This window comes from Passer montanus, unplaced genomic scaffold (genome assembly GCF_014805655.1).
Source record: "Passer montanus isolate IOZ18808 unplaced genomic scaffold, ASM1480565v1 scaffold96, whole genome shotgun sequence".
In the NCBI taxonomy this organism is placed as follows: domain Eukaryota; kingdom Metazoa; phylum Chordata; class Aves; order Passeriformes; family Passeridae; genus Passer; species Passer montanus.
In genome coordinates, this window is record NW_024375034.1 from 879,469 (window position 1) to 901,583 (window position 22,115).

General features: G+C 45.0%; 1 protein-coding gene across 5 annotated transcripts; it reads right to left on the reverse strand.

Moving 5' to 3' along the window:
• Window positions 1–1,377: 1,377 nt before the first annotated feature.
• On the reverse strand, window positions 1,378–21,915 carry LOC120496131 (hexokinase HKDC1-like). Of its 5 annotated transcripts, none has more exons than XM_039696279.1 (19): window positions 21,695–21,910; window positions 20,895–21,094; window positions 17,660–17,822; window positions 14,590–14,738; window positions 14,344–14,463; window positions 13,443–13,538; window positions 12,231–12,330; window positions 11,433–11,616; window positions 10,403–10,558; window positions 9,443–9,676; window positions 8,334–8,638; window positions 7,938–8,086; window positions 7,729–7,848; window positions 6,193–6,288; window positions 6,009–6,108; window positions 5,243–5,426; window positions 4,395–4,550; window positions 3,077–3,310; window positions 1,378–2,468 (listed from the first exon to the last, which is right to left on the reverse strand). In XM_039696279.1, exons 2-19 carry the CDS (start codon window positions 20,955–20,957, stop codon window positions 2,324–2,326), a joined length of 2,754 nt encoding a protein of 917 aa, XP_039552213.1. In that variant the 5' UTR covers window positions 20,958–21,094; window positions 21,695–21,910; the 3' UTR covers window positions 1,378–2,323. The 5 variants fall into 5 exon arrangements, 4 of the variants coding, with proteins under 4 accessions (XP_039552213.1, XP_039552216.1, XP_039552214.1 ...); XM_039696280.1 differs by having other exon boundaries at window positions 2,290–2,468; window positions 3,077–3,288; window positions 21,695–21,912; XM_039696281.1 differs by lacking the exons at window positions 1,378–2,468; window positions 3,077–3,310 and adding an exon at window positions 3,371–3,463 and having other exon boundaries at window positions 21,695–21,912.
• Between the last annotated feature and the right edge of the window lie 200 nt (window positions 21,916–22,115).

The window sequence follows — 22,115 nt, forward strand, 5'->3', positions numbered from 1 at the left end:
CCTGCACATGAAAAAAAATATTATTGTGTGGACCTAATCTACTGCAGGAAAAGGAACAACTGCAGCTGAGGTGTAAACTGACTTGGTGTATTTAATTTCCCAAAAAGACTAAAAAGAACAATCAAAGTGAGATAGGATTTTTTTTTCTAAATGTGAGAGGTTTACCTTGTTTTGTTACTGATTTGCATTTCAATTGAGCAGGACAGGCTTTAGAATAAAAAGTACAAAATGTTTTCTGCATCATACTCACCTGGCCATCCTGGGGCAAGCCTGCATCACCTGGTTTCAGATGTACAGGGACATACTTTATTCTCAAGTGCCCTTTTGCAGATTAGCAGAATCCACTCCCCAAAAAGGCCCAAAACCACACAGACAGGACAAGATTTCAGGTGCCAAAGCACCTGTTTCTCCCTTTGGGGCCTAAAACAGCCTAGAAGAGCTATTCTAGGCCTCACATAGACTCAACATCTGATTTTTTTTTCTTCTACACCCAGCCCCTCCAAATTTAACCTGTTTGTCACCAGCAACAAACTTCCATTCCAGATAACTGCCCTTAATAGATAGGAAGCTTTGGTTTCTGCAGCTCTGTGGATTCTGGAATATAAACAAAAAGTAAAATACTAAGTTTCTTGACAAAAGGAGAAAAACATTAAATGTAATAGAAGTTCACAACCTGTCTCTTTCCAACTGCTTGGTACAGTGAGCTCAGCACCATGAGGAATTCCTTTAGAAGTGAAAATTATTTGCAAGTGTCTTCTACCCATCCAGTAACTCACACACAGACACAGAGCTGTTGACAGATTTTGGGGGTTTTTTGTGTTTTTTTGGTTTTTTTTAAGCTACAAAACAGTAGAAGTCTGTAGCTTCCAATTTTGAATTTGGGATTGCTAAATTTAAACCCAGCAGCAGCCTTGTTAGGGATCATTACATAAACCCACCTGCTTATCCTCCTGCACCACAGCTACTTTTGACCTAACTAGGCTCAAAGCACATTTCTTGGCCCCACTTTCTGCTGTCAGCCCACAAGGAAGCAAATACCCACAAAAAGAGGATTAAAGGGGATACAGGAACACTTGAGAACAGGCAGGACAGAGATTTGCTGCTTCTCTGTACCATATTATTGTTTTGGTTTGTTCTGGGTAAACCAGGTCAGGGACATTTGGTCACACAAGGCCATGAGCTCTACCACCAAACCCCCTTCACAGTCACTGAAGTGCTGCCGGGCACACATAGAGATTTAGATTTAAAGGAAGGTTTAGGTTTAAAGATTTAGGTTTTAAGAAAGCTCCCGCTTGCCTGCATGTTCTTTCCACAACCCAGAAGATGCACTGGACATAAAAGCAAAGGCTCACAACAACACAGATTTATTTACAAGCAGGCAGAGCAGCATGCAACAGAAAATTAAAACCAAGGATAAACTTCCTTTGCACAAAAAATTTCTCAGGAACATGGAAGAAGATAACAGAGGGAAAACAAAGAGGAGACTTTCAGAAATATAGGTGATTTTTTCCCCTCTACACAGCTATTTTGGTGGCCTGTTTGATACCCTCTGTGTAGCCCTGACACAGACATTGCAGACTCTGTAGCTCCTTCTACATTGCCTCTTTCCTTCAGTATCCAAAGAATCAGTCACAGCCAGAATCCATGCAGCACTGGTGTAGCTTTATGTGACTCAGATGCACTGATATATTTTGACACAAACTGATATTCTGTGGAATCACATATTTTTTTCCTTTACATTCATCTATTAAACATGCCTCCTGTCCTCAGGGAAGTATTGCATTACATTTGCAACCAGCGCAGCAGCGGGGAGAGCATCACTGATCACAGTCCATTAATTTATTTCACCTGCAAATTTATTGTAAAACCTGTGAAGCATTGAACAAACATGTCCATTAGATAAGATGCAACATCAGAATCTCAATATTCTTTGAGCTAAGGCAAGAAAAATCTAAGCACATGAATTCTAAACTGGTGGTAAACTCAGTTGTGGTGCAGTAGCTTAACAAAGATGTTGTAAAAAGACACATTTGGGTTGATTTTGTTTGATTTGATTTTGTTTGATTTTTGTTTTCACTCTCCCATGTGCATTGCAGGAAGTACAGAACTGAGTAGGCTGTGGCATGCCAAGACATAATGCCAGAGGGGAGAAGAAACACCCAACCCAAGTTACCAAAAATCCACAATCCTGGTTGGTCAAAACCAGCTGCTCCCCCAAAAAAGCTACCTGTGTGCTGGTGTTGGCAAAGCTATCTGTAATCACCACTCAGCAAAGCCCTGCTGCACACGCCTGGCAGGGCTGAAATTACTTGACCCCTCATTTCTACTTCTGCCCAACATTGTGCAATCTTTTTGCAACTGCAGTAATGAGGGCAGCTCCCTTCCCACTTCCATCTTCAGAAAGCATGAAAGTCACATCACACTGAGGGGCCAGCTCCTTCACTGTTTCCTGCAGGATCCTAGAAAAACTGAAAGGGAAGGGAGAGAAGAACAGAACATTTTAGCAGCTGCTTTCTGATCTGAGATCTTTGTATTCACCTGTAAGCAAGGAACCCCAGCCCTTGCTTTCTTTTGCTTTTTCTCCTCTTCATGAAAGATACAAACTTTTGTGCACAATCAGATTTTAATTTTTATTTCTCCATTTGACTTTTTTTTCAGCATGATGCCACACACTGCCCACAGCTTCAGAGCTCATGAAGGAGGTTCTCTTCTCCCAACTCAAAAGCTAATGCATCTGTTTCTAGGCCTTGCTCACAGAATACTGACCCACCTCCAAAAACTCAAGACAGCTTTCCATCTGGGAGACTCAGATATTGTAGAAATCTACCAAAACACTGGAAAATAAGTATTAGGTTCACTCAACATCCCAGAGGAAAAGAGCCTCCCAGTGGTAACCGGAGCTGACCTTACAATTTTTGATCCTATGGCTAGGAAAAGGAAATGACAAAATGCAGTGAAATGTGATAGATCCTTACCCCGCTCAGGTTTTTAATCACCTCAGCAGAAAGCTGGTACAGGCAAGTTTTCACAGTGAAAACAGGCAAGCAGCAAAGGGAGGCAGTGCCAAGGTACTCACTGCGGATGGAGCTTGTACAGAGTCCCATCGACTCCAACAGTGATCTGCAAGCGCTCCACTCCCCGGTTCTCCCTCTTCTTCTCCACGACAGCAGCCAGCCCTGCCCCGCAGAGCCGGGCAGCCCTCCTGGAGACAGCAGCACACACCTCCTTGACGACGATGCTGTCCTCGCAGGTGCTGTCCAGGCCCAGCTGCTGCAGGATGCGCCGCAGCTGCAGGAGCGCGAGGCGGTCACTGCGCGGGAGCACATGGCGGTCAGGGCAGCCCACGGCTCACAGCCATGGTCCAAAGGAAACAGGACCACTCCAGCTCCAACCCTCCTGGTGCTACACTTCTCTTCACAGAGAAAAGCAAGGCACAAGCCTTCTCAAGAACATTTCACATTCTCTGAACATCAGAGAAAGGAAAAACAATTTTTTTATCATTTTCTGTGCCTGTGTTGTGCCAAAGTAGTATGCAATATGGAAACCGTTCGCCCAGAGTGAACATGTTTTGTTTCCTTGGCCTATCAGGGCCAAGAGACTGTGTGTGTGTCCCGACTGTCTGGACAGGAGAGTCATGAGATGAGTGCAGCTGTGTGCATAGTGAGTGCCTGGCAGATTCAGTTTATTCAGTAAGTAATATAGTATAATAAAGTAATTAATTAGCCTTCTAATAAGCTAGAGTCAAATGCATAATTCTCTCCTCTCTAACGTTCTAAGACACCTTTAATTCAATACTCTCCAGTTCTTTTAAGGCTGGTTTCTCTCTGAATTCAGATTGAAAAGCTGCTTCTGCCATGCCCTTTGCCATGTTAGGCTGCATCTCCAGAAGGCACAACCAGCAGTTCTTCTAAGCCCCAAAGCCATGAGGGAGCAGAGCCAGATCAGCCACGTGACTGTTGATTTCCTGAGACCCTCCTTTCAAGGCTGTCCACAGCAGAAAGGGTTTCAAATAGCCTAGAGACCATTGCAATCATGAAGAGATATATAGGTATGCACATATTTGTGAATCATGGACTTCTTGTTTTCTTAAATAAGTGCTATTTTAAGTCCCACTAGAAACACTTAGCTTGATGGTTAAGGCATCTGAGATAACCCAGTTGTGTGGACTGGAAGTGATAATTCATATAATTACAACAATAATTCTGTAACTTCCCGAGTTTCTTATTTTTAACTTTTATTCTGGAGGTGGAGGATGCACAAAGAAGAAAACTGTAAACTGTAACTGACTTAATTCACTTCTTGAAGGAAAGGACTCCACACACTTGCAAAAGACTGTTTTCTAGGTGTCCCAGAAGACTTTAAGGATTTAAACCACATAAACTGAACGACTTTACCTCTCAATCTGAGACAGGAATTTTGTTTCAAATATGCCTCTTTTCCTGAGTGATTCCGAAACGTGTCCTCTGAACAGCAGCCCTTGTTTGGTTAAGTCAATCAAAATTTGCCTTACTATTTCACCCAGGTACATTCCACTGGTCATTTTTTCATACCTGTTGGGTCAAAAGAGGAATAAAAATGTTCATTTAAAGAGATTGCTCTGTTTAGCATGAGTGTATGTACATGCCCTGTGAACTCAAAAAGAGCAGACCAAGCTTGCAGAGCAATAGCCATGAAACTCCATTTTTCAGTCATCAAAAATCTGTTGCAGTGACTTCAAGTACAATCATTAATTAAAATATATTTACCTATGCCAAATGGTAACAGGAGTAGAAAAACATCCTTGCCATATTAAACAGAATATAGTGTTAAAGCCAGAGTCCACACTGAAGGGAAACTCCTCCCTGTCCCCAAATGCACTCACCAGTGAGTCACATCTAATCAATACCGTCTTTACCCAACGAGTTTAAGTTGTATTTTGCCTTTGAAAAATCACCCTAATAGGAGGAACAAAGCGTGACCTAGACTTTGCAGGGAAATCTTAAAAGCTGCACTCTTTGGTAATGCTTCAAGATGAAAACAGTGCTGTGGTAACAATGTCCGTCTTTTTCTCTCTCTGTCTTTTTCTCTCTCTCTTTTTTTTTTTTTTTTTTTTTTTTTTTTTTATATCTAGGTTACTTACCAAGCAACAAAAGAAATGCAATATTAAAATTTCCTTTCTGATTATTCATTCATTAAGCACATTTTAAAAAGCAGCCAGTGTCTCTCAAAGACTGACTCTTGGCATCAGGACCACCACGTTTACCTCTGTTTCCCTGGGTTTAGTGAGCCTTCATCTACTTCTCTGTCATATTTTGTCCTGATGTGGTCAATGCAGCCATTGTCACCAAATGCTCCCCATTCTGTATTAATGCACATTTTTCCTTCATTCCCTTCCACTATTTCTATGTTTTTCATGTCCTCCATGTAGCAAACATTGGTGCCTGTTCCTAGAAGGAAAGAAATGACAAGACTTCAGCTGGAAAAGTGAAGCAGCACCAGAAACTTATGGAAGATGTTTGCAGTGCTCATCTTAAAGTTCTCTTTGCCACATCTCAAATTTCAAATCCATTCTATGATTCTATGCTTAGACATATTTCTGGATCAAAACCTGTAGGAACCTGTTGGGGGAATCATCTAAAAAGCCCAGCAAGAATTCATTCAGATTTTTAAAAACATGCTTGTTCCAAGGTCTATGACCTGGCTACACAGTAACTTGTCAAAACAAGAATTCATGCTCTGCTTGTATTCTTTACCCTGCAAACACTTGTTAGGCACCATCAGAGATTTGATCACGAGTCCAACAGGTTCAGGAACTTATCTGCTACAGATGTTGATAAGTTTCCTGCTGAACACCACACAAATCTGCCAAGAACCCCAAGCCACTAATATAACACCATATATCAAATTATACAATATATCAAATTATACAATATATCAAATTCCAATAAAAGGTGCTGGTTTACAGATGCCAAAGGCCAGCCCTGCACAGGTGCTTCCTTCTCACAGTGGCCACTTGACCATCACTGTACCTGCAATGAGGCCAATCTCACAGTTTGGATCCTCATAGCCACAAGTCATCATGGTCCCAACAGTGTCATTCACCACTGCTACAATGTCCAAGTCAAACTCCTAAAACACAAGTCACGATCAGCAGTGGAATGCCAGACTGAGGGTGCATTAAATACACCAAAATGAGCAGAAAAACCAGCTCACATTTCTCCTCCTGATGGCCTCTCTTAGCATATCAACAACATCTTCCCCCTCACAGTCTGTTGCCTTGAATCCTTTTGTCCATCCCACAAGTGTTCCCTGAAACAGAGGAGAAGGAAAGTCATGAGTGAAGACAAAGAGCAGACTGTACATTGCAAGCATCAGCTTTTTCTTGCCTCCCACCCCAGTGTTTTTTTTTTCCCCAAATAACATATTTCCCTGGACAGGTTACTGTGGGTGTCTAGTGCAGGCTGTGCTCGTGCATCTTTATTACTCAGCTGCTGGTGGTAGTGGCTCCAAGTTTACTCAGCTTTTTGTCAAGACACTGCACTCAGTGCCTTCTAAATCTCATTTGGAAAATTATTTTGTCATAAATCATCAAACATTAATGAACATCTACTGTTTATTTTCGGGTTGTTTCCTGCAGGACATTTGGTATGATCCCACAACTCCAGGCAACAATAATCTGTTTCTTTTCAGACAACAACCTGGCCTGACAGAAGTTGATTTCCAGGTTACATGAAGTAATTAGCTTTACATTCCTAAGTGGCTCTGGACTGTCTGTCCAAATTATTTAAAAAAAAAAAAAAAAGAAGATAACTGGGAGAAAAAGCTGATATTAAGAAACACCCTCAAGTTCTAGCAACAGTAGAAGACCAAGCACACAGAGCAACATATTATGGGACACAAATGTGTCTCAGTTTGCCATCAATACTGTGGAATTTGCTTCCTAATCATTTGTCAAGACCTAAATGCTAAGCTGTGGGTTTAGAAGGCATATGAATTCATGTTTCCACAAACGGCCAAGTCCTATTGCTATATTCTCAACAGTGAGCTGAAAACTGAGACAGAGCAGATTAACTTCCAGGTTTAGAAACTATTGTGAACCCCACTAGGACATAAAAACATTCAATAAAATAGCAGTCTCTCATTTCCCCAATATCTTACATATTTGACTAGAACTAAGCAGCACAACATTCCCTGCCCCTCTTGGAGATCCATAAAAATAATATTTTCTTACTTAAGATCTGAAAAGAGATAATATCTTTTATCTGACAAAAAGCCAACTCTTCCAAGCTGAGCAAGTAAGTTCAGGTCTGTCCACTGACACTCAACAAAAAAAAGCTAACATGGTGCAGAAGTTACACAGTCAGTGCTGAGCAGCACAGCTTGGAAAACAACCTGGGATTGTAGCTGAGCAAGCAGGAGGAGCCATTTGTTATCTCTTGCCACTGAAGAGTTAAGGCAGCATAAGGAGGTTCCTGGGTTATTGAAAACATGCACTTCATTTTGCTGTTATGAGGGCTTAATCTTTATAGAACAAAAACAAGTGCATGTCCACCACTTACCAGAGACAAGAAGTGGAAGTTCTGCCTCCCATAGGCAGGTGGATAACACAGGATGATAACTTTCTCATGAAACATAACTGATTTGCAAAGTAAAGTAATACATACTCCAGACCAAGAAGTCAGCCTTGCCCAAAATGATGTCATGTACCAAGCAGAGGCAGAGCTGACCATTCTGTGCTGCAGCTCTTACCTTGTCAATGCTGGCTTGCCTGCAGGGGAAGGAGAAGGTGAAGCCCAGAGGAAGCCGAGCACCTTTGATCCCCATATACTCCAGAAAGTCTGCTATGCACTGGACAATGTGGTCAAAGAGCTGGAAGGAAAGAAGCAGCATAGAAATATCACAAGTAATCCCATATAATGGGCCTTGGCTGGACCAGTTAAACATTCATTTGAGATTACCTCTTCTCCTGTCCCTTGCATGATCTCCAAAGGAATGGCAAAGATTTTGTTATACATTTGCACTGATCTTCTTTTCCCACTTTTGATTTTGACCAGCAGAACCTTGAAATTTGTGCCACCAAGGTCAAGGGCAAGGAACTTTCCTTTCTCTGAAGGAGAAGAAAGGTATTTCATTTTGGTACCAGAATGACATGCCAATGATAGCACTCCGTTCCCTGTGGCATTTATCCCATCAACTCTGCTAGCGTGGGGCTGAAGATAACAGATAACACAGCAGGAAGCACCAGTTTGACAACATAAATTCCCCTGGCATGTGCCAGATTAATTAGCCCCCCCCCAAAAAACAGAGAAGCACCTTTCCTGAGCCGCCTCCAGGCGCTCAGGAGCCGACCTCACCCGTTCCATCCGGCGTCCCGCACACGTACGTGGGCAGCATCTTCACCGTGGCCTGGCCTTGCGTCTCCCTCTTCAGCCCGCACTCCAGCTCAGCCCTCATGGTGTCCCTGAGCTCCTGGAGGGTGCCGGGGGGCAGCAGGAAGGGCGCGAGGGCGGCATCGAGGCGCCGGCGCTGGGCTGCCAGCCGGCGTGCCACCGCTGTGGCCATGGCGGCGCCGCGGCCACTGCCGCCCTGCGACAGCAGGAACCGCACGTCGCACGTGGGCACCAGCCTCCTCACCACCTCGTGCAGGCGTTTGGCGTACCTGGCGGGACACAGAGGCCCTTTCTTAGGCTCTCACAGGCCTCTGGGGCATGGTTTGGTTCGTCTCCGTCTGCAATCAGGCCTCCAAACAGTTTGGAGAATAGTTGGAGGAGGTTTCCGGTTTGGGAAAGCACAGATTGGAAAACAGGGAAGTAGAGGAGGGAGAAAAAAAGGAAAGAAAAAACCCACAGTGAACTGCAAGTGGCCTGGGGGCCCAGGAGTCACTTGAGAAATCAACTGCATTTCCTCTGACACCATGATTCCACCATGTTTTTCACAGAATCACAGAATGACCAGGTTGGAAGAGACCTTAAAGATTGAGTCCAACCCAGCCCCAACACCTCACCTAAACCCTGGCACCCAGTGCCACATCCAGTCTGTTTTAAACACAGCCAGGGATGGTGACTCCACCACATCCCCAGGCAGGCCATTCCAGTACTTTATCACTCTTCCTGTAAAATACTTTTTCCTGATATCCAACCTATATTTCCCTGGGTGCAGCCTGAGACTGTGTCCTCTGGTTCTGTCAGTGCTGCCTGGAGAAAGAGACCAACCCCATCTGACTACAACCACCTTTCAGGGAGCTGTAGAGAGTGATAAAACCACCCCTGAGTCTTTTTTCCAGGCTGAACACCCCCAGCTCCCACCCCACTCCAAATTCTAAAGCTCCTGGGACAGCTTTGCAATACCTAAGCCAGTTCAACCTCTCCCCAAAGCTGAAGCAAAACCGGCAGTTCTCTGAAAATCCATGCACACGTGCAGATGGAGGCTCTTAGCCATTACCAAATGCTGTTTAGTTGCTCACTTGGGGTGGGTTTTGTAGAGTCCCCCATCAATGCCAACAGTGGTGCGCATCCTCAGCAGCTTTTTGTTCTCCCTGAGCCGGGTCAGGATGGCTGCCAGGGCAGCAGCACACAGGTTGGCCGAGCGGAAGGAAACGATGGTGCAGACGTGCTGAACAGCAACACAGTCCTCCTCAGAGGGAAACAGGTCCAGCTCTGTAAGGATCTCCTTGGTGTTGCTCAGGCCATCCTTGTATCTATCCCCAAAACAAAAGAATACATCACCAAATGCAAAAACTTACAAATCAATACCTTGGCTCAAAAAGAAATGAGAGGAGACCACGACACAGCCCAGCAGACAGCATCATAATTGGCTCCCATAAACCAGTAATGTGTTTCCCACAGCATTCTCAGAAGTACCCAGGGGAGAGAATTAAAATACTGAACTTTCTGGGGTTCAGCATTTTGTGAGATCAATCAGCTGGTCAAGAAGAGAACAGGATAAAACAGTCCAAAGAAGGAGATCACAAGAACAGATACACAGCTTTACTCAATACAACAAAGAAAATAATTCCTGGAGTGACAGTGAGGACCAGGATCCCTCTTGAAAACACCAGAATCCCAGTTTTTCATGCAGTCATCCATTAGCTGATTTATAATCTGTACTACATCTCCACAGCCCCAGTATTCCCACATCAGAGAGATGAAAACTGCAGCAGTCACCCCACACACTCAGGTGTCCAGAGAAGTTGTTTAAACAACCTACATCTGGGATGTTTACCAGCACACTTGCTACTGTGGTACTTTACTAAAACTATTTTACACCAACTCCTACTTACAGAAAAATCAACTTTTCTCCTGAACGGTTCAGGATTGTTCCCAGCACTCACAGATCTAACCTACATTTTCATTATCACTGCTGTGCTAGTGAAAGACTAACTTTGAGAGTGGCTACTCTCAAAGAGAGTACTACAAGTTCTTACTTTTCCATTGCAGACACGTGTTTCATTTCAATCTTGCCCTTGGTAAGCAGAGCAGTTGACACTTTCCCGTTGAAGAGCAGACCTTCCTTTGTCATTTTCAGGAGAATGAGTCTCACAAGTTCCCCCAAATACAGGCTGCTGATCATCTTCTCAAACCTGGAATGGAGCACAGGAAGGATTCCAGGTGTTCACCAGCTCCTCTCTTTAGCCCTCCACAGTATCACAGCAAGGCAACCACCTCGTTTTAACAACACATGGGCAGCTGTAGCAGCAATCCCTTGGCCTGCAGCAGGGAGCTGTGAAAGGGACTCGCCTGTGAAACCCAGGGCACTGGGAATATTTCTCTGTCTGCTCTGGGGTGCCCTGACCCCCAGGGGAGCACTGACTTTGACCCTCATTCATGGAGAAAGTTTCCTAGACTTCAAGATAGACCAGAATCCACAAAAGTGTGAAATAGATTCTAGAGAGTAGTGTAGGTGTATCACTTGGTGAGAAATTTAGGTTTTGGGATTTTTAGTAAGTTGTGGCTGGAAGCAAGATGGAGGGCACAGGGTGCTGTCCTGGGTTTCTTCTTCATGCTTCTTCTTCCTTCTTCTTCATGGGTTTGGGTGGCATTTTGTAATTGGGCTCTTTGGGATCAGTTATTGGGCTAAAAGGGAAAATAATCCAGGTGTCAGTTCTTAACTGGATAGTTTAGTCTTAAAAGACCTTGTACCAAGAGATTGTTGGCCATTTTGTACCTTCTAATGAAAGGTACATTAGAACTCACAGTAGGGAGATTATTTTACTGATAAGAAATAATAAACACCTGAGTCTGGAGATTAACTACTGTCCCAAGTGCCTTCACTCCAGACCCAGAGAAACCAACAACTGGTACCCCCACTTCTCTCCAGAAGAGAAAGAGCTGGATTACACAGAACCAGCATCAAGTCATCTCAGGTCCACTTAAGACAATTCCTGTTCCAAGGGGGCAAACACTGGAAAAGTACTCTGAGAATCCAGACTGCAGGTCACTCAGGGAATCACTCACAATTGTTTTCCAGGGTTGAGAGATCCCAGGTCCAGCTCCCGATCGAACTCGGTCCTGATGTCCTCCAGAGCACCGTCGTCTCCAAAGGCCCCCCACTCCGTGTTGATGCACATCCTGCCCTCATCCCCCTCCACCAGGCTGATGTGCCTCATCTCCTCCATGTAGCAGGCGTTGGTGCCAGTCCCTGTGGGCATTGGATAAGCCATGTTTGTTCCATGTGTGCTTTTTTTTAAACCCACATGTTTGGCAGTAAGTCAGTGTATTACCTTTAGAAGAAAATACAAACCCATAACCCTGTGGCACAGGATGGGCCACCTGCACGCATGAAATCATCATTTCACAGTGAATGAAAAAGACCTGAAATTATTCTAAGGTTTGGCTTGTTTCAAAACATTTTTTTTCTCTTTCAAATGTACTTCTGTGTGCCTAATAAAAGGCATCATAGTGCATGAAATGGAGAAACTGTGGAAAGCATAGCTGGTACTAACTACCAGACGTGAGGGGAATTCAGCTTCCTCTGGACAGACACAGTAATTTTCTATACAGTCAGCAGAAAAGTTTAGTATGCTGGTCACAACTGAGCCCAGACAAAATGGGGACTGTGGTATTCGATGGCAATGTGATCAGCATAAAAACAGCTGCTTTACAGAAGGCAGCCAGGCTTGAAAATCCAACCATTGTTTTTCCATTTTCTTTCTGCTCTTTCCTATATTGTGAAACTCCCTCCTACTTCAGACTTGTAGTAATTCAACAAATGAGAGGGAAAAAACCCTTCATGGTGAACAGAAAAAAAAATACCAATTATGAGTCCAACTTCACAGCGCCGGTCATCATATCCACAAGTCATCATGGTTCCCACCGTGTCATTGACCAGTGCCAAAACATCAACATCTATGTCCTAAGAGCATAAAAATGGGTGATTAACAGGGAGAAAAGCTCAGAAAGCCTCCTCTGTGATAAAGCACCAGCATGCAGACACTCCCTGGGTTGCACCTAGAAGGCCTCATTCAGGACAGCTCCTTGGTTGAAAGACATTACTTCCCTTTACAACGCTCTTCACACAGCTCTAAAGGTTACAAAGATCTCTGAATTCTCAAGTGTTTTGCCAGCCTCTTTGCTTGAAGGATTTGTTTTTCCCCAATCCCACCTCATTTGCCAGAAAAGTGACACATTAGTGGTGTGAATGTTGTGATACTGTGCTTAGGGGCTGTGTGAAAGGACAACATCTGAAGATGATTCTGTCCCACCAAGTGGGACAGAAAACACAGAAATGCAGCTACAGCTGTGCAGCAATACCACACTCCAGTAGAAAGTTATTCCATTGAGGCTGTGCAGTTTCCTCTTTGCTATGAAGTCATCAAGATATGGAAAGGTGCTTTGTATTTCTTAGCTGGTGTTATCAAGAGCACCAAGCAAGGCTTTCCAAAATATTACAACATAGTGTTATTCAAAGGCTGTATGCTAGTTCAAGGGCAGATTTAATAATGTCTTATTACTGGCCTTAAAAATTGTCATCAGTGGCTCCATCCTACAGACTGAGGGGGACAGGCAAGCCCTGGTGGAGTTAGGTGTGCCAGTTTGAGATGGGAGCTTCCCCCTACCAACCCTCATCCCACAGGCCAGGCTGTGAAACACAGAGTGTGAAATTATTGGGTGTTTTATATCTCACCCAGCAGTTTCACAAGAGGTTCCCCTGGGCTGAGACGGTGGGGCCATCCTGGTGAGCTGACACAGCCTGGGCTACCAGCCTGCAGCTGATACAGCTGGTCACCCTTGTGTTACCAGGGCAGTCTGAATTGCAGCTGTGAGGGAGATTCAGATCCACCAGATGTGCAGGCAGGCTGAGCACTTGCAACTGCCCATCCCTGCAGGATGCAGGTGCTGCTGGAACCCTGGTTACTGAGAATTTGAGAATTTTTGTGCTGACAGCTCTCAAAAGCACCCACACACCAAGAGATGATTTCCCAGGAGGACATTCTCTGGCTCAGCTCCTGCAGGTCCCAGACTTGCCTGGTGTTTCTGGAGGGCCCTGTGCAGAGAGCTGACCACGTCTGTGTCCTGCACTCCTCGGACCCTGAAGTGTTTTGTCCACGCAAGGAGAACCCCCTGAAAAGCAATAGTGCAGTGACCCAAAAGCACACAAATCACAAAGCCAGTCAAGGCTGATGGGTGTGAAGAAGCCCATTATTAAAACTCAGCCAAAATAAGTCAGAGTAGAACATCTTACCTCGGGGTGCCTGTCAGTACCAACCTGTAAGTCACATCTTACCTTGGGGTGCCTGTCAGTACCAACACAACCAAAAAGGCACAGTCATAAAGTCCCAATTCTGTAAATGTGTCTCCCTGTCCTTCATTTAAAGCACATGTGGCTTTCCCATGTTGATCACAGTCTAATAGCATTAAGCAAAAAGCATTTGCAGGACTGGAGCCCAAAGCACAGACTCCTAGAAATAAGGGAGGCTAGAATGAGAGAACACAAAGTAATTGCAACCAGCCCTTCGTTTCCCCAAGAGGTGTCTCAAGCAGCTCAGCTACAGGTACTTCCTATTCAGAATCAACTGTAAAAAAAAACCCCAAACCTGAGAGTGAGTAAAAAAAGAAAAATGTTTCAAGACACAGAAGTGCACATCTCTTTCTAATAGTGTTAATACAGGGGCACATGTTTGCTGTGGAATTGTGTACTGATGAGCAGTAGAATAGCTTTTGCTTAAAGATGATGCTGTCTTGAGATGAGAAATGAATCATTGAAGTATAGTCAAGTCTAGTTAAATACTAAAAGTCATCCATGGCTTCTTCTGAGAGCTGTGTAAACATGACCCCACTTAAAAGCCACAGGTAGCACCTGCATTCAACAGCTTCTCCAGATTCTGCAAGGAGCTCAGCTTGACAACAGTGTTCTTATGCATCTTACCTCATCCAGTTTGGTCTGTTTGCATGGAAAAGAAAATGTAAAGCCAAGAGGTAACTTCTTCTGCTTCAGGTTTTTGGTCTCCATGAAGTCTGACAGGCAGTCAGCAATGTAATCAAAGAGCTGCACAGAAAAGAGAGGAGAGCTGGACAGCGTCCTGCAGGCAGGTGATGCAGCAGCAGCAGTGCTGCAGCAGCAGCGCAGCAGCAGCGCAGCAGCAGCAGCAGTGCAGCAGCAGCAGTGCCCTACCTCGGCTGCGTTCCCCTGGGTGACCTCCTTGGGCGTGGGGTAGAACTTGCTCTCCAGCTGGCTGCTCTGCTTCCCACCATCACACACCTTCACCCGGTGGGCACGGAACTGGGAGCCACCCAGCTCCACAGCAAGGAAGTCGCCCTCCTCTGCAACAGGAGGGGAACCATCACTGGGGATGGCCAGGAAGCGTGGCTCAGGTGCTGCTGGAACCCTGCTGACTGAGAATTTGTGACCAGCACTGACCCCCAAAAGAACACTACATTTAACCTGAGGCTGTAGAGAAGACTTCCAAAATTAAATAATAGCACTGAAATCACAGATGTGTAGTTTGAACAGGAGTGTGTAATATCACATACTAGAAAACTTAAAGTTTAAAGTTTTAGAATATAGTAAGATATACAAAACAAGATAGAATATATTTTAAAAAAATATATAAGTTTTAAAACGGAAGCTAGTCCTTCTTCTTCACAAGTTTAAGTAGTATTATGTAATTAGATAAAAAATTCCACATCGAGGGTCACAGATAGTTAGTTATTAAGTTAAAAGTAAAATTAAATTTAGCATAATTTCTTAATTAGACAGTTTATCCTTAAAAAGCCTTGTAAAGAGAGAGACAGTCTTGATTTTTTAGTTTATTAGAGTGAAGTGCTGTAGAACTCACAGTTTATAAAACTGTAACAAATAAGAATAGACATCTGAATCTGAACAAGAAATACCATCTCACATTTAATCCTGACCCTAACAAAAAAAAAAAAAAAAAAAAAAAAGCAAAGGCTCAAGAAGGGGCCATGCTGATGGCCACAGCCCAGGGCCCTCCCTCTCCACAGCCAGAGCCTCTCCTGCCCCACCAGGGCAGATCCTTATCCTATGGGCCTGGGAGCATCAGAAACACTGAGAGCTGGAAACCCTCAGCAAGGCTACCAGGTTTCTCCTTTCAGCCTGCTATGCAATAGCTAATTCAATTTTTTTTTGCCAGTTTGGGTTTGTTCACCCTGCTCCTTCCACAGCAGCATATTTTCAAGCTGCAGAAGGATGAGCTTTTCAGCAAGAAAGGCCCAAATCACCTGCAAACCAACCAGAGCACATAGGGGCTGCAAAACCATCACCTGAAATGTGCCACGAGCAGAATGTGAGATCATTGCCAGTAGAGGATGCAGGATTTACAGACATATGTTAAGACTCAGCTCTAGTGCAGAAGTCAAATTCCAAGTGAGGCCAAGCTAATTTGCCACCCAAAGCCAATGAACACAATCCTTTTCAAATGGCTTTTGGTGTTTCTGTGAAAGTACCATTTTGTTTCACAGACTTGCCCAGACACACCCATCTCCTGTAGCAAACCTCGATGGAAGGACAGTTTGGCCTCACTGCTACAATAAAATGTGTTTATCCCTCACACAGGAAAATGCCCTTCCCAAAAGGAAAACACAGTGGTATGTGCCTAGCCTTGCACGATCTTTGTTCCACAGTCCAAACATGATTAAATCTGGTCCTGAAAGGGAAGGAAGCAGGAAATTCTACCTGTAATACCATGGTCAGCTATCAAAGGTGAGGAGGCAGAGTGGGTTATTCAGTAAACTGTGACATAAGTCAGACTGTTAATCCCTAAACTATGAAGAACTAAAGATGCTCTATATGAGTCATTTCAGTCAGCAACACTGAGGACACCAAAAAAATCTCAAAGTTAGTAATAATAATAAAAAATAAGTTAATATAAATAAATAATGAGGGAATAACCATATAGGTTTGAGCTGTTTAAACCTGCAGGAACTTTTAACCAGTCTGGAAGCAAAATAACCAACAAGGATTTTTCTAGAGGGCAAAACCAGAAGAATCAATGTGATACTTGGAGTAGGCAGTGTGTCAATAAGATATAGCCCAGCTTGATGCTGCAGCATGTGCTTGGCACACAGGAAAGGCCACACAGGCCAGGGGAGCAACATCCAGCCTTGGCCTTGGGAGACATTGGCTCTTGCAACACCGATGACACTACATGCAATTTCCAGGTGTCCTGGCCTCAGGGGCTCCCTGCTGTTCCAGAACAGCATCAGAGACCTGTGAGACCTCAGCACCAGTGACTGACACCGAGACTGCAAGGGTTAAAAAAGTACTTCTTTCTCTCTGACAAAGCTAGCAGCAAAGGAAGAGTGCCCCCTTCCATCCAGTCAGCTTGTGTATAATTTCTCTCAGACATGCCTCATTTCAAGGAACTTGCCTTCAAAAACCTTCTTTATGCCATTAAAGCTGTTATTCCTCATTTAATTGCAGGGAAATTACCATCAGAGGGAATAAAGTCACATGGAAAGGTACAAAACTAACATTTCAGTTTTCCGTACAGCTAGTTTAGACCAAGTCCTGATCTAGGTGACACACAGAATCCTGCACAAATTAATTTAGTTAAACCTGGGAAAAAATGTCATTTTCTGTCAGGGTGCACTGCCAGGAGCCAGCTGAGGAGTTTTATTTTGGATGTGCACACTTCTCCAAACAAGATGAGCTTTTAGTTTCTATCTCATGTCACATCATCCCACTACTGCACTTTGTTCAAGTCTCAGCTGAAGAAGCAGAGCAGTTTCCTGGTAGACCCCACACACTGGAGAAGGCAAGGAAGGGCAGAAGGGATCACATTTTGGGGAATTAGCAAAAGCAGTGCAGAATTTGGGGATGCCAGCTCTGAGGATGCCGTGCTGCTGTCACTCCCCTGCAGCATCCTGCCCTCCCTGCAGCTCCAAGGCCAGGCCACCCGTCCCACAGCAGACTGCACTGCAGGCTCTGAGCTGTAGAGGCTGCCCTTGCCATGTCCAGCACAGCTCCCACAGCAGGGCCTGCACTAGGAGCAGATGGGAGAAGCTGCTCCCGAGCACTTTCTGGGTCCTTTCCTCAAACAAGCAGCTCTAGGCCAAAATTCACCTGGTGGAAAGGAAAAACCACTCTGCCAGCACTGCCTGAGGCTCAGTGTACACAGGTGCTTTCTCCATGAGTAACCAGAGCCCCTGGCTGCCCGTGCCTCTGCTGTGCTGTCCTGGGCTGCTGGCAGCAGCTCACCTTGCAGTGCAGAGCAGGGACCCACCTGAGCCATCGGGCAGCGAGCGCACGAACGAGGGCAGCATCCTCACTGCTGCTGTGGGGTTGGTGTCCCTGCCCAGCCCTTTCACCATCTCGGCCTGGAAGCGAGCTGTCACATCCAGCAGGACATCATCAGAGAGGCGCAGCTGGCACAGGTACCTGTCCACCTGCAAAGAGGAGGGTGGCACTACAGACTTCTTGGGCTGGGGGTCAGCTTCATTTTCGTCCTCAGCACCGAAGTTCTCGTGACCGTCAGTGCAAGCAAGCTCCAGGTCATCATCAGGACATTCACTCTTCTAAAAAAAACTTTGTTTTGGAAATGTTTAATGCAGCCTTGGTGAATTACTGCCCAAAAGTTGGCCATCTTCTCTGATGGCTCAGTAACTTGACAATCTATGTAAGCCCATGAGATTTGCTTGAGACCCTGACAAGCTGTTTTCACACCATCCCCTCCTGCTAGAGATGTAATGAACTAGAACTGCAAAGTACGTCAATCTGGTGAGAATTTGACCTCTCTGAGGCAGGTCCAGAAAATGCCATCAGTACCCAAGCGTGTCAGCCACAACCCAAAAACATCTATTCAGCTACTGCTTCACTCCACAGACAATTAACTTTGTTGGCATGCCAGGCTGGAACTCAGCCTTTTTCTCACTCCAGCTCTGCTCCCCATTCTCTTGTGATTCTAGGATTACATCTAAAACACATTTTTGGGTGCAATCAATAGCCTTTGTTAAAGGTCTGTAACTCACAGAATACATCAAAATAGAAGCCAGTTGAATATAAAAGAATTCAAAAGTATCTATGAAGCAGCTCATTCAGATAAACTGGCAGAGGAGCTAATCAGTGTTTATGAACAGCTTCATCAGGGCAAAGTGAAAGGTTTTTTCGTAAAGGACCACATGCTGCTGGGACTGACACATACCTGCAGGGCTTTAAGCAGTGTGGCCTAGAAACTACACAACTGGGTACAACAAAGGGTTAACACAGGAAAAAACATGTTCTGTCAACATCCAGAAGCTTTTCCACTGGGGAGCCAGACTTTGGTGCTGCATGAACATGATGCAGGCATAATAATTGTGTGCTCCAAATAGCTGGGTGTCCACTGGAGGGTCATTGGTGTTTGCAGTCCCATTTAGGGAGGTCTGGAGGGTCTGAAGGACACAAACAAGTCCCACCAGCAATATGGCAGGATTTAAAGGGCTGGATTGTTTAAGCAAAGGGCAATGCATGTTGTAGATAAGTTGGTCTCTGCCACAGTTTGGACTGGCCGCCTATTTTAATGAGGTACAAACTAATTACCTATTCACAGTCCCATTTTAAACTGATGGTCAGCAATGAACCACCTGAAAGAGCCAGGATCCTAAAAGTCACTCCAGCACTTAACACACACACAGAGGAGAAAGTATTAAACTACAACTGACAATTGTCCCAGAGCAGCAGCTGCCTTTGGATTCAGCTGTGCCTTGAAAAGGTCATTATTCAGATTTGTCTTTGTAGCCCTTGTTTGTGCAAGTATTTGATTTCCACCAAGGGTTTTTGGAGGCCTCACCACTGTGTAGGATCCATCATCTTAGCCTATGCACCCATACTGATTATTTGGAGAAAATACAGTGACTGGAGACATGCAGCACTCATTCACTCTGACACAGACCCAAACAGCCTTGTGACAGAAAGCCTGTGGGGAAAAACTCTCAAGAGTAATAAAAATGGCCATGTCTGTTTGCAGAGAACACAGACTAGCTCCCTGCAGCCCACAGACACTGCATTCCCACCCTGTTTACCTGCAACCAGAGGAGCAGACAGTCCTCTCCCAGGAACTAGATAAGGCAGAGCCCAGGGAATCCTGCTGGCTCTCCAGCCTGGTTTACAACCTGAGCAAGGCCCTGCTCTCATAACCATTTACTTGTGAACACAGGAATGGCCAGGCTGTGCTAAACCAAGCTGGTTGTCCCCCTCCCGTGGCACAGGAACAGTGCCTTGTCTCATTTATGGAAACAGAACTGTTTTCATGGCAGGCAGGCTCTTGGTTTTGACACCACAGAGTAAATAAGCCTGGGGAGGGAGAGGTGGGAAGACATCCCTTCTTTCTGATAAGGGAGGAATCAGCTCTGTTCTGTACAGCCTACCCTAGGCTAGCTATAAGAGAAGTCTGAGGAGCATGTGGTTTCTTGCCTTCAGGAAGGGCTAGTCTGCACCTTGCAGAAAGACTTTGATTTTTTTAATGGGTTTGCCAGAATTCCTCTGCTCCCTTGTCTCCACTGTCCTCACTCAGCTGCAAGCTCAATGTTTCTCTGCAGAGTCCCGTACACCCAAGCACTGCTCCACAAGGTCTTTCTCTTTCTTAGTGAAAATAATGAAGAAATAGTTCTGTCTAGATAAGAGATCAGCTCCTCACAGAGGGGAGGGGCAGCAAGGCCTTTTTCTGATCACATTAAATCCTAGGGATAAAAGGGCTATGACTGAGTCAGGGACAGCTGATTGTTGAGCTACCAGCCCCTCTCTCAGAATGCCTCTCTCCAAAACAGAATTAATGGAAGAAGTCCTCCTTGGAACAAGCCACTCCATGTTTTGGGCACAGACAGAGAACCTGGAGTTGCTCACTTTGCTGATGAGCTCAGTGATGGAAGTGGATCCATGTACCAGGACCTTGGATCTCCCACCATGCATCCACAGACAGCTCCACATCTGAGCCATCTTGATCTTTTCCAACTGTAATTAAAGGTCACACCTATAAACATCAGTGATTAGCCAGTTTTGGATAACCAGAGCAGAGGCACATGAACCCCAACACCAGTTGAAATCTCTCCTGAATCTCAGCAGACTCAGACCAAAGATCACAGGGGTTTTCCTTATCCCTGCTACGTGACTGATTCCTGATTCCTGCTCAGCTTGAGAAATCCCATCATTCACAATACACTTGCAAGGTGGCTCTGCAAGAGTCATCATTCTGTCCTCTGGGCTCTTCCACACCATGCCAGATAAAGCTTAAGCACTTTCCCTTACTGGAGAGAATTTGCTCTGTTACTGGGAGACCACTTATAACTTGTGCAGAGAAAATCACTAACCAGACCTATTTTCACACTTGCCAGGTGGCTTAAGGTCTAAATAGCTCCTACCCCATTTGGCTGAATGGTTTTAGTGGATAATGCCATTACATGGTCTGCATTACACACTGCAGACCCCTCTGTATCTGGGTAACACAGTTCTTAAAATAGCAACCAGCTAACGCTGCAACTTACCTTTTTTATTTGATCCTCTTTTAGCTTTGTGAAATGGAAAGCTAGCAAGTGGACAGCAAACATTTTCTTGAAGCAGGTGGATGAGTCAGTAGTGATAGAGCTGCTGTGAATAACTCCAAAGCGACAGATCTTTATTCACGAAACTGGAGCTAGAGAAACTTCAGCAGAGGCATTTTCCCCCGTGTGGAATAGCAGAGTTCCTGGGAAATTGAGTCCAGAAATAAATCCATGCAGTGTGATCGGGTCAGTGATTAAACTTCTGCCTCTTTGTATCAAGCCCCCCCCCACATCAACCCAAAGTCCCTCCCTCCCCAGCCACACACTTCATTGTGCCAGAGCAGGCACCTGGAGAGCTGCCAAGCTGAAGGGGAGAAAAATCGATTTTGTTACTGCCCCACTTGGGAATTGTTACCACTTCTCCAAGCAGTTGCTACGCAGCCTGCCCCGCTTCATTCCAGGGGCTGACAGGCTCCCACCACTGCCTGTGCTGCCGGCAATCTGCAAAGCTGAGCGGCTTTAGGAGACTTCTTCCCCCTGCTCAGCACTCCCACTCGTGAGACAAGCTCTTCTGCATGAATTAACTTCACTCCACTCTGCACAGTGCACCCTTATCTGCAGCTTTGGACCAATTAAGCTTCAGCTGTGCAAAGAGCAGACACACAGACCCCTGCCCCCAGCTGGAATGCCTCTTGTGCAATTCCCAGCAGAGAGGTTTTGGACTGATTCTTCTCCTTTCTCCCAAAGCTCCAGAGCAGTGAAGATCCTCAGTACTGCAAAACCAGGGGAGAGGACAGATTTACCTGGCAGGCAGCAGTGTGGGTATCAGACAGCCCCTCCAGAAGGATGCCTTTTACTGGCAGCACAGAGCACCAACAGCAAGAACAGCTTCCTTACACCATCAGATTTTGACACAGCCTTTAACCATCACTCTCAAATTCATTCTGAATACACAGGTGGTTCCAAGATTTTGTCACTGTATAAAGTGATATGGACTGTGGAAACATCATCCCAAGAAAACTCAGTGTAATGCTGACACAAAGGAGAGGAAGAAAAAAAAAGGCATTCTCATGGGGTAATTAGAGGCTCACTCTCAAACTACACCTACACACCATGTGTTTCCCCCCAGTTACTGTTCACAGTTACTGCAGACAACTGTCACCCTAAATTCTGCAGAACAAGGTTACAATTAAAATTATTTTGCTAGATTAGAAAAAAAACGGG

What these genes read in the sequence shown, in the direction of transcription:
- LOC120496131 (XM_039696279.1), bottom strand. Translation starts at nt 20,957, where the DNA reads ATGTTTGCTGTCCACTTGCTAGCTTTCCATTTCACAAAGCTAAAAGAG. An exon ending in CTCGCTGCCCGATGGCTCAG is followed by an intron (nt 14,739 to 17,659) that starts GTGGGTCCCTGC and finishes CTCCTGTTGCAG; the next exon opens with AGGAGGGCGACTTCCTTGCT. An exon ending in CTGTACAAGCTCCATCCGCA is followed by an intron (nt 2,469 to 3,076) that starts GTGAGTACCTTG and finishes CTTCCCTTTCAG; the next exon opens with TTTTTCTAGGATCCTGCAGG.